Source organism: Corvus hawaiiensis, chromosome 2 (assembly GCF_020740725.1).
Source record: "Corvus hawaiiensis isolate bCorHaw1 chromosome 2, bCorHaw1.pri.cur, whole genome shotgun sequence".
Taxonomy (NCBI): domain Eukaryota; kingdom Metazoa; phylum Chordata; class Aves; order Passeriformes; family Corvidae; genus Corvus; species Corvus hawaiiensis.
In genome coordinates this window covers 46,917,472-46,930,011 of record NC_063214.1, presented here as the reverse complement: position 1 = coordinate 46,930,011, position 12,540 = coordinate 46,917,472, and the positions used below count along the sequence as shown (strand labels likewise).

Sequence of the window (12,540 nt, the reverse complement as noted above, 5' to 3'; positions counted from 1 at the left end):
TATTTAATCTGAATTACGCCACAGTACTTTTTGCTTTCTAAATCTTTCAGAGGAAATTGCTTTTATAAGGCAATAACCTAAGGCAGTAAACTCTGAAACAAATTAATACTTTCCTTTTCTTTATTGTTTTGTTATCTAATTGCACTCTCCCAAATATTTAAAAAAATTAGATGTACTTTAAAATAGACTTCACTGAACATAGGAGATCAGTGAAATAGATAGTCCCCAAAATTAAGACTGTGTACAAGGCTTGTACATTCTCTCCTGCTATGAGGATATTAACCACACATTTTTTTCTGGCAATCATGTTTATTTAAGATGCCTTTGATAGTACTGCTGATTAAAAAAAGGTGTTTGCAGTACAATACAGAGATAATCAAATCAAACAGCAAAAACTTCCCCAAGATTCAATGTGGTTCTGCCATGCATTTGCCTGATGATTTCTTGTTTGCTCCCGGGAAAGCCATTTTCATCTCCGTGCTTCACCTTTCTCCTGCATCTTACATATGGAAATATATGCATGTTTCATAGAAGAGCAGAAAAAGAATCATCCATGTTCGTCAGTAATTTGACACTCAGATGATTGAGCCCACAGAAATGCAAAATTAACATTCTTCATTTGGATTTCAAAAGAAAATAATGTGCCAAAAAGCAACACTCATTTAGTGATATATTAAATTTTTTGAGCATGGCACACCACATACTTCCCTTCAAGCAAGGGCCCCCCATCCTGCTCCAAACTGTAGGGCAGGCCAAATTTATTTTGTGTACACAGAGCCAGAGCCCTAAACATGCACAGAAAATGCAGCACATCAGGAAGCCACAGGAGTTACTGCACATGGACTAACACCACATGCTTTTCTTCGGGCTCCTAATACAGAACACACAAACAAGACTATCATTCTGCACTTTCCCAATAGGAAAGCATGTCCTTGGAAAGCCAGATTTATAAATGGCACACAGACAGACTGTATTTGCACACACATGTGGTGGTTTCACACAGTAAGTACACACATGCAGGAGGCAAGGAAGCCAAACAACAAAAAAAGGAGTAATTCAGAACTGAGTGCTCCTAGACCCAGGATTCTAGCTATAATCCACTCTGCCGCTTCCTCCTGAGGAAAAAAAAATTCAGTCTGAGAATCTGCCTGAGGAGACAAGACAAGCACAGGTTCGGCATCCCTGTAATCTCCCTGTAACTCAGTCAGAGCTAGTCCCCTCTTATTTGGAAATTCTGTGCTTTCAGGAAGGCACACAAGCAGGATCAGACACTGATCCAGTGATGGATGCACAACACAACCTCTGATTCAGGGAATTGTCAGGAAGCAGTTAAGTAGGATCACTATCTAACCCTCCCCAGAAAAAAAAAATCCCAACATACCTGAATTTGGCTTTCTCATGAACCCAAACATATTCGGGATCTTTCAGACTCAGCCGTGCAAGATCCTTCACGGATTTTGTTTGTGTTGCAGAAAAAAGCAGAGTCTGGCGTTTCTTAGGCAGGTTTTCTATGATTGCATTCATTGTATCAGCAAACCCCATGTCTAGAATTCTGTCAGCTTCGTCAAGAACTGGATTGAAGGATAAATTTGAGAAAATATGGTTTTAGATTTAGTTATTAAAAAAAACCTACATTAAATCCACATAGCACAAAATTCCATCCGTACTAAAAGTGCAGAGAGTAAATTAATTACTGTACATGACAGAATTCTCTTTAGATATTCCTGTACTTCATAAAACATGTTTTTAAAAAAAACCTGCAACAGAAATCATAGCATTTCCCATAATCTGTGCACTACAGCCGTCAATTTCACATGCTGAAGCAAAAAGATCAGCATCTCAAATAAACAGTTTGGCAATTTGCAAACAGACTCCCTGTCCTATTACTGAAATAAAAGCACAGAATGTAAAACAGTGTTGTTGTACTGGTGACAGAGCAAAACACTCTCCTGTACCTAAGCTGAATTTACCATTGAAATACAGGGTATAAACCAAGTAGCACAGAGACAAAGCTTTAAAAGAGCCTACATTTAATGCAAATCTTGTCTAACTGCCATGAATTGTACTAAGTGTAGCAAGCATGATTTCACATTTTATCAGCTTCATTAGCTTCTTAATTGCTTCTAAGTTCCTCAAGCTATGCTAAAGATTATGCAATTCTTAGTAGAAGGCAAACCTTTTCATTACACTGAAAATTTTTGTTCAGGTTGGAAGGATGAAAACAAACAATGTTAACAATGCAAACAAAAGAATAAAAGGAGCAGAAATCTATCTTAAAACACGAATAAAAATGTTTTCTAGAACTGGTCCAAAATACACATGCTGCAGTGGATATTCTATATAGCTAGTTAATTATCATGTCAGGAAAGACACAAGAGCCATAACCAGAAAGGGAAGTTTAGCATTAGTAAAGACAAATATAAAGGATTATGCGGGACACTACATTGGGGTTTGGGTTCCTTACTAAAGCCCCTGCTTGTTCTTATCATCTTAAGGAAGGCATGCTCAGCAACTGCTTCAGAGAAAGTACACACAAGAAAGAGGTTTTGCTGTTCTCTAATTTAATTTGAATATGTATGAGCTCAAATCCCATTTCATCTACATACCATGACAAGAATAAACTTTTTATGCAAGGAAGTGCTGCACACAATTATGAGCTGCTACAATATATTCCTGACTACTTTCAAGTACTTAAAGAACTTACTCAACATTTGCAGATCAGATGCATAGAAATATGAAGTTTCATCCATGTGTTGTAAAAGCCGTCCTGGAGTGCAAATTAGCATATTTATGTGGTGGATTCTTTCAGACTCTTCTTTCAGATCCTGAAAAGGAGTTAAACCAGCATGGCTCTAGTTGTTCAGACTAGAAGTCCAGTACCAGAGACGGTCAGGTCAGTTTAACCTATTAATAGCTTTTAGAAAGAATAGTCAAGGAGCAGCCTTTCCTCTTCCCACAGATATGGCACCATTTCTTCAGCATGCTCACACCTGTGGCTTGAGGAAAAAGTATTTCAGAATAATCTAAATTGACAGGATAGTCCTGGGAGACATAGCAGGAAGGTCCATCCAGTCATGGACACTGAGAAGATTTTAAATATGCAAAAGCTTTAAAGGACACAGAATACACAGAAGAAAGTGAGTGGGTCACTGATAGGTTTCCAATCAAGACTCTCCTCCTTGACTTTTTGAGCCCAGGGTTTCCTTCCTAAACTAGCACTTAATACAGCACTCAACTATGCCTCCATACAGCAAACTCCAAGAGAGGACACACACCTTTCCTCCAATGATAAGGCCAGCTGAGAACTCATGGTTCTTCCCCACTTTCCGCAGAACCTTGAAGGTTTGATACGCCAGCTCCCGCGTAGGCGATATTATCAAAACCCCCAGGCCATCAGCTGAAGTCCACTGCTGGCGATAGAGGAGTTCCAAAGCCTGAAAGCAATTACAATGTGTTATCATCACAAAAATCTCAGAAGAAAAACGTGCAACAACAAATTGGTCAACAAAAAGTGTCGTAAAAAAAAAAAAGACAAGACAAAGCCACATTAATTAAAAGAATGATGTGAAGAAATATCAGTACACACTCTACATAGTTTGATGACTTATAAATTCTAACTAATGGTAATGATACTTGCTGTAGCAAAATTCTCCAGTACCAACCTATGACAGAAAGTAATGGGTGGAAACTCATAAACACTTTACTGCACAATTAATCCTATCCTGTTAAATTCTGGAAATTGGGCCATTTATATGACAATAGAAATCAGTGTTGAAAAATATGAGAAATTTCTCTGCTCCTAAGGTTTTGTGGGAACCAGGAACAGAACAAGCACCTGGAAGAACATTAATTATTGAAGTTTTAATTCTAGCTTATAGACTTGAAGTGGTACTATCCACATATTACATACAGAGCATTCCAACTAAAGTTGCCATACAGCTCACACCAGGATTATTCGTCCTTTTATGAATTCATACTGCAGAAACACCGTATTAGTCAGCTAATCCTAACACAAGGACTTTACAGGTATGAATATCTGAAGCCTTCTGAAATACTGAGAGCTGGTAAGCATACTTGCACAATTAATTTTTTTCCACTCTTCATCTCTTCAGCTCCTCTCGCAGCCCTCTTCTCTAAAACTGCTTTAAAATAAGGTTTGTATAACAAAGTACTTCTACTCTTAGATTAACTAATGGAGTAATCTCACTTGTTCCCCAAATTCACAAGACTTTTGAAGCCACCTACATTTTTTTATTCTCTACTAATAAGATTTTTTTTTTAAAAAAGCAGCATAAAGTATAAATCTTCTTTACTAGAGAGGGTATTCAAAGCACCTACTACTGCTCCCTGACAGTAATTACTGACAAAATAGGCTCTAAAGAATTTTATGCTTACAAAAATGCAAGTAATGTTTAAAACAGAGTAACTCCACTAAAAAAAATTCCCCTTCATCTAATCACAACATGATGCGGTTTGCATCCACTTTTATGCACACTTTAAGCACATCTCAATCATACTTTTAAACTGAAAAAATGAAATGCAGATCATGACGCTTTGAGTAAAACTGTCAGACATGTACATCCATGACAGGGCTTTTCATCCCACTTTTCTGCTTGCACCTACAAGTGATTTCTAAGGAGTTCACAAAAGACAAGGAAATGGAAGTCCACAATCACTAAGGTTAACTTTGCTATATAAAGTCCAAACTGTAACATTTTAAGGGAGTGAAAGCCACTCATCTAAGAAAATATAAGGAACTGAAGAAAATCCACCAATCTGTTTCATACACCTAGTTTTCAAATGCCAAAAAAAATTGGACAACTAGAGTTGCACCAGGAAAACACTCTTGAGAGAAAAACAAAGCACTTCCTAAATCACACAAGGTCTACTAATGTAAGGATCAAAACGAAACTTTTAAGTCTTGGAATATTCCTAGCACAAAAAATACACTTCTTTCAGAAGCTCAAGCAGTTTTATTCAATTCCTAAGTATCTTGGCTTTCCTGAAACACTCAGAACAGCTGAATTGTAACTTTTTTCTCAGGATCTACTAACCTAAGCTGACATCAATACTTCACAGATAACTTGGTTTGAGTACAAATAGAAGGATGTAAATTACTTACTGGAACAATAAAGGCCAAGGTTTTGCCTGATCCAGTCTTTGCAGCTCCAAGTACATCTTTACCTTGTAAAGCCAAACCTATGGTTTGCCTCTGTATCTCTGTTACCACACGATACTGAGCTTCTTGCAATCCTAGTATTTGCAGGGTGGGAAGAGAAGAGAGGGTGTGGGAGGGCAAAAAGAACAAAAAAAAAGAAAGAAAAAAACTTTATTTCATTTTGTCTGGCCTGCAGGACTGCATTGCTCTGTTTAGAAAATGCTGTACATGGCAATACTTACCTAAAACTTGGTTTAAAGAAAAATGTTCAGATGCAGATAAGCAATGCATTCCCTTTTACTTATATTATTTCCCAAAGAAAACTTCCATACTTACCTTTAAGGGTTTTCTTTGACAACGGAAAATCTGAAAATCTTTGGATTTCACTTGCATTTATCTGAAACAAAATAATTTTAATCAATGCTTACAATCTAACCATAAGAGAGGAATTGAACAGCATTCTACAAGTTGGTGTTAACATAAATATGTAGTAGTTCAGTATGACCTGATTCAAGTTAGCTAGTCAGGCAACCTATACCAGTTTGACCTAAGCTAAACTACTGATCTGCCATAAACTACTCAGTAAGTAATGACATACTTGAATAATGCAGGCTAATAGCACAATTTAAAGCTCAGACCATCATGAAATCATAGAACAATTTAGACTGAAGAGGACCTCAGAAGGCCCCTGGTCTCCACCTTACTAGAGCTCAAATGTCCTTTTCAGATCAGTGTTTTCAGACCCCAAGCAGGGATCTACTGGGAATATATGCCCATCCTTGTTGAAGAGTGTATTTGGGCACCCAGAGCTGCAGAAATATTACATCCACCTGACTGGGAAAAGAAGAGCTCCCCTATGTCCTGAAACTCACCAGATTCACCAACGTCTAGCACTCAGTGTATTTAATTTTTTAGAGCTGTCCTACACAGTAAAAAAAAACAAAAAGCCAAAACCTAAAAAAATAGTTCTTTGTCCTGACACCTACTAATTTAGTTCTCTGCATGCACCCATATTTGAGAGCTGTTAATTACACACACACACACACACACACACACACACACAGAGTCCCCAACAGCATGTGTTTGAGTCCATGAGCTTGTTCAATTATTTACAAAGATGAGGTGTCAAGTAGAGCTCTTGGAAAAAATGTAGTATTTTCAAGGCTGTTCTAACAGATGTGAGCAGCTTTCACTGGCAAAGTTCATAACTAATACTAGCAGGACAAAAAAACCCCACAAAACTCAGGAAAAAAGAATAGAGACTACTGTATTTATAAAGCCTGAGCTGAAAAAGACGGTAGACTATACAGCTTTGAATCCATGCTGACTAAGATGCATAAACTGAGATTTCTAAATGTCAAACTTGGAACTCACAACTCATGCATTTCTAATAGGTAGTGTTTATCTCTAACAAACTGCTGAACAGAAATCTCCCAAATCAGGGACCAAGCAAAACAGTCCTCAGACCCTCCTGACATCTTGAGTTAACAATTCCAGAGAAGGCCTCAGATGAAGAGCTACTGAGCTGTCAGATCAGCCTTGTGTCTACTTGAAATACCAAACTTTTTACAGCCTCTGCCTATTACAGAAAACTGAGGGGTCATAGCTGTTTAAAGCATCTAAATCACAACACTACTCTTTTCAGCCTAGTTCTCTCCAGTAAAATCAAGACAAGTAACTTAATACATGAATTTAATCTCTATAAATAAAAGGTTAAAGCAGGTAAAAGGTAGTAACACCCTTATTAAAACCTGGTTTTGACATATTTCAAGGCAAAGCTCTTGTAAGGTAGATTTCAAGCTTTCACTGTGTCCTAACAGAGCAAATAAACTTTTGTCAAACATTATTTTGGAGGAGGGAAAAAATCCTACTAGAATCACCATTAAAAAAAAGGTCTTTTGTTGACTTTCACATATTGGAATTTTTGACAACTATTTCCAAATTCAGTTCCTAATTTTGAAGATACTATGTATCACATGAAATATTGGGCCAATTCCCACTCTTCATTATTTTGCATGCTAAATATTTACAACTCAATGATATATACAGTTGCTGTTTAATTTCAGCCAAGAGACTGTCTGCATAGGAAAACAGTAAGCCTACAGGAGGGAAAAGTGTTTCACTAACATCAAAAAAGAATTCATGCAATTGATTATATGCAACTTAAGGGATAGATTTTTACAGGTTTGTGATACATCAAATGGGCTATTGCAGCAATCTGAAATTGTTCTAATGATGAAAGTATTTCAGTAGTCAACTTCTTTTTTAACTCTAGATGACCCAGTAAGAACAGATGTATTAATCAAAAAAGAAGACAAATATTGTTCTGCTCTTCCACAATTAACTTCTCTAAATCAATTTAAAAATCATTACATGAATAAGCCTAGCTCTTTTAAAGATGTCCAAGAAAAAAAAAGTGAGAACAGTATTAAAAGAGCAAGGAATGTTAGGAAAGGCCATGTCACAAAGCTTCCTATATTATTTCTCTGCCCTACAAAGGATCCTCTTCCAGGAGCAGAGGAATGTTATGTTGTAGTACCCTTAAACTCCAAAGGTACTGATACATTTTTAAGTCATGTCCAAACAGCAGGCATAAGAAGGACTGATGTCTGAGGTAGGTCTTCTGATAGACCTATTCCACATCTACATGCACCAGTGGAAAACACCTCCAACTTCCACCTAGTTTGTTTCCCTGTCCAAAGTTACTACCTCTGCTCATCTGCTGGGAACCTGTAACTGTGAGCTCTCTCTAATCAACTCCATATGAGAGCAGCCAGCTCATTTCAAATACCTCAAGTGCTATTCTGATCTAACTCAACTAATTTGACACAGAGCAGACTAGAAAGGATTTTGCACAAACAGCTCCCCAGCACATCAGTTAGGCTGTTAATGCTTTTCATGAGCACAACTAGATGGAAAAGACCATGTCCATCAATGGCCTGACAGAAAACAAAGTCACTGAATCAACAGAAAATAGCTTGTCTATGAACATATAACACAGAAAATGGTCCCATGATTTGGACACATTGGAACTAAATTTCACATTTTCCATCTGTGCTGCCACACACTTGCCATCTGTCAACAAATGGAAAAAAAAATTCAGTGAAGAAGTATATTGGTTGTCTCTTCACTATTCATTTTATCTTGTTTATCCACTGCAGTCATTCTCACACACAAAATGATGGACAGGAGGCCAAGCTGGATCATCCTGCATCCATCAGCCGTGCTACCACTATTCCATGCACATGTAAATCTAACCCACACACAGCCTGTGTGCCAGAGACCCCAGTCACCGCTCTTCACAGAGAAGAGCTTACCCAAGAGCTTTCTACTTCCCTTGTCCTTAAGGAATCTGCATGATGCAGAACTCACTGGAGACCCCTGAAGATCCAAGCACATGGCACTTCTTCACGATTCCCACTCCCACAGATCTAGGGTAATATGGAAGAAACACTGGAGACCAAGTGGAAAACCTTGTCAGGAACCAAAAAAGAATATCTGAAGTACTGAAGATAGAAAGTTAGATGGGCATTCAATCGTATGCTCACAGGCAGGAGAATAGCAGAGCAAAAGGACAGCAAAACTCCAACAGAGCTGAGAACAAGAGTCCCCAGAACTATCCTAATACAAGCATATGTTTACCCTGTCTTAATTCTGATGGACATATCTGAATGCTACTAGCCTCTTTTCTCCAACCTCTAAAAATACACACAACCTTCCACTATGCCATCCCTACCTATGCTGCCCTAAGCTCCACAGTGACATTATCACCCATGCCCAGAAAGAGATGCATGTGCGGTCACATCAGTGACACAGAAACATCCATAGACATTCACATAGCCAAGGCTAGGAGTAGAGGAACATCTCATTTGCTTTCAAACAGTCAAGCAAATGATCCAATGAAGCTCAAGAATACTAACTTGCTGAATCTTAACTAATGGAGCTAACATGATTTCTTCAAGGTAACAGATGTGTTCTATACCTCTTGTCATTACTTTCTGCTCAATCAAATTACAACCACCAAAATGTCATTGCTACCAGCCGCACCAAGCGCTGCATAACCAAGTACAACTGCCCTGCAAACTCAGCAAAAGTTGGCAGAAGGCAGAGCAGCACCACAGGTAGAGCACATCTGACCCGTTATTCACAATTACAGTGCTTTCCACTGATCAGCGCGATTCCAAAGCCGACTATCTCCCACAAGAATTCAAGGGAATCTGGGTAACAACACCAACACCACTGACTTCAGTTCTGGTATTCAAATACCTATTTCTTGACTTCAGCTTAAACAACACATTCTCATAGTATGATGTTTGCCCGTCCTGCATCTTCTATGGAGACAAACGTGTTCCATCCCCAACATGAAGACATCCACACTGCTGGAGAAGGGCCAAGTGCCACTGGTCACTACCGTTCCCACCATCTGCTTCAGCCTCCTCCTCCTCGCTGCCCTCCTAACCACAAGCTCCCCCGTCCGAAGGTCCCACTACCCCCGGCTCCACAGCCTGTCCAGTCACCTCCACCAAAACCACTGGAACTGCGGCTACTGGCCCCTCCTCCTCTGCCTGGGGAAAAAGAACAGAGCATCATCCCTACCCCGCGACGGTAAAAGCTCTCTACCTGCTACAGAGCAGTGTCACCCAACACACCTCTTACCTACAGGCACCACCAACAGCCCAGCCAACCGGGGGGCTCCCCACGCCTGCCCAGGACCCACAGATGCCATCTCTCCTCCTCCCACTTCTATCCACCCGAGGAGAGGAGCCGCTTTTTCGCAGACCGCCGTGCCCGCCCGCCCCGCACAGCCCGCCCGTACCTCGGGGTAGCGCTGCACCAGGCGAGCGATGTTCTCCCGCTCCACCTGCCACTCGGGCCGCTTCCTCTCCTTGCGCTGCAGCCGCAGCCTCTTCGTCCGCCGAGTGTACTTCTTCTTCCACCGCTCGAAGCTGCGCACGGGGTCCATGGCCGCCGTGGCCCCGCCGCCGCCGGGCCGGCCCATGCCGCTGCCCCGCCGCCCGCGTGGGTCGCGCACGGCCGGGCGGGGCGGGGCCGGGCGCAGCCGGGGCGCGTCACTCGGGGCGCGTCACTCGGGGCGCGTCACTCGGGGCGCGTCACTCGGGGCGCGTCACTCGGGGCGCGTCACTCGGGGCGCGTCACTCGGGGCGCGTCACTCGGGGCGCGTCACTCGGGGCGCGTCACTCGGGGCGCGTCACTCGGGGCGCGCCGCGGGGAGGCACCGGCCCTGGCCCCGGCCCTCGCCGGCGGGCTGGGGTTGTGCGAGTGTTGGAGGAAAATCGCAGTTCGCGAAGAAATGAGCTCGCGCCGCAGCAAGGAAAATACGCTGTGATAGAGATTATAAAACGGAAAGGAAAAAAAAATAAAGCCGTCAAAGAAAAGGGATATGTGCATAGTGCTGGCGTAAGTTTTGTCCTCAGCAATGTGGTGGTGCGGGGGAATCACAGAATCGTAGAATGGATTGGGTTGGAAAGGGCCTTAAAGATTATCCAGTTCCAGCCCCTCTGTCCTGGATAGGGGCACCATTCACTACACCAGGGTGCTCAGAGCCCCATCCAACCTGGCTTTGGATAGGGATCACTTCAGGGATGGGGCATCCACAGCTTCTCTGGGCAACCTGTTCCAGTGTCTCACCCTCCTGACAGTGAAGAATTTCTTCGAAATGTCTAATTTAAAACTGCCTTTTAGTTTGAATCTACTTCCCCTTGTTTTATCACTACATGCTCTTGTAAAAAGTCCCTCTCCAGCTTTCTTGTAGGCCCTTTTCAGGTACTGGAAGGCTGCAGTTAGGTGATCCCAAAGCCTTCTCTCTTCCAGACTGAACAAACCTAATTCTCTCAGCCTTTCCTTACACAGAGGTGCTCTGTCCCTCTAACCATCCTGGTGTCCCTCCTCTGGACTCGCTCCAACAGCTCCGTGTCCTCCCTGTGCTGGGACCCCAGAGCTGGATGCAGCCCTGCAGGTGGGGTCTCACCAGAGCAGAGCAGAGGGGCAGAATCCCCTCCCTGGCCCTGCTGCCCACGCTGCTTTGGATGCAGCCCAGGACACCTCTGGCTCTCTGGGCTGTGAGGGCACATTGGCAGCTCATGTCCAGCCTCTCATCCGCCCGCACCACCAAGTCCTTCTCAGCAGGGCTGCTCTCAATCTGTTTCCAGCCTGTATCCGTGTTGCTACCGGGAGTTGCCCAGACCCACGTGGAGCACCTTGAACTTGGTCTTCTTAAACCTCATAAAAGTCCCACAGGCCCAGTTCTCAAGCTTGTCCAGGTCCCTCTGGATGGCATCCCGTCCCTGAGGTGTGTCGGCCGCCCCACTCAGCTTGGTGTCATAAGTCCATTTGAGATACTGGAAGGCTGTTACGAGGTCTCCCTGGAGCCTTCTCTTCTTCAGGCTAAACAGCTCTCTCAAGCCTGTCTTCATAGGAGAGGTGCTCTATCACTCTGATCATCTTCATGGCTTCCTCTGGACTCGTTCCAACAGGTCCATGTCTTACTTGTATTGAGGACCCCAGAGCTGGAGGGAGTACTCTGAAGCTGGAATCAGGAGGGAGAGTTTTGTGGCAAGGCTGTTAATGCTTTATTTGCTCATTCGTTACAGGGAAAAACTGACAGATTTGGAAAAATCAAAACTCAGTTGAAGGACATACAGTGGGGCTCGTGTTTAAGGTGCTGGATTTAAGCTCTGACATGTGCTTTGACCCTTCATAATACAACTGTAGTCAGTCTTAATGGCCTTGGCTCAGAGCCTGGAACTATGCAAAGGGTTGGCAGAAAGTCACAAGCAAAACTGCAAATGGAGAGAGTTGTTTTACACTGCGTGGTGTAAGGCTGGTGTCTGTAAGAGGCACATATCTTGCAAGGGAACTAGATTTAACCAACCTGCAGATTTATATTATGCTATCTTTACATTCACCAATCCTTAACCCCTCCCTACAGGAAGGTCTGCATTGCTCTGCAGTTGTTCAGTGGCCAGAAACAATTCGCTGAGTCAGTTTTAGCACTTCATCAGCACACAGAATTAAAAACAAAAACAGGCTGTGGAATTATTGTGCCACATCAGGAAGAGAAAATTACAAACATATTTATGCAATGGCATAAGAAGGAAGTAAACACGATGATGAGGGGAACAGTGAAAGACTCCCAAAATAATTACTGTCTGTGATGAGGGTTTGGAATTCCAGAAAGCCAAGGGAAAAGGGAGTGTCTCTTAATTAGCTCCACTTTTGCCATACATATGTTGAGTGTATCACTGAAAGATGTTTTCTCTCCTCCCCAAGATCAGGGAAGCCTGTGATCATGGATATGTTTGTTTTCCCTTTAGAATCCATGAAGTTACTAATTTCAGGAGGGAATGGAAAAACCTCCCTTA

General features: G+C 42.2%; 1 protein-coding gene across 1 annotated transcript in view; it reads right to left on the bottom strand.

The window, feature by feature from the left end:
• Positions 1–10,195, bottom strand: part of DDX10 (DEAD-box helicase 10) — a 163,554-nt gene extending 153,359 nt beyond the window's left edge. Inside the window, exons 1-6 of the mRNA XM_048294748.1 lie at positions 9,975–10,195; positions 5,495–5,555; positions 5,123–5,253; positions 3,276–3,434; positions 2,705–2,825; positions 1,382–1,571 (exon numbers count right to left, since the gene is read on the bottom strand). Coding sequence (XP_048150705.1) covers positions 1,382–1,571; positions 2,705–2,825; positions 3,276–3,434; positions 5,123–5,253; positions 5,495–5,555; positions 9,975–10,157 — 845 coding nt within the window. The 5' untranslated portion in view covers positions 10,158–10,195. The remainder of the gene's footprint in view (positions 1–1,381; positions 1,572–2,704; positions 2,826–3,275; positions 3,435–5,122; positions 5,254–5,494; positions 5,556–9,974) is intronic.
• Positions 10,196–12,540: the final 2,345 nt, after the last annotated feature.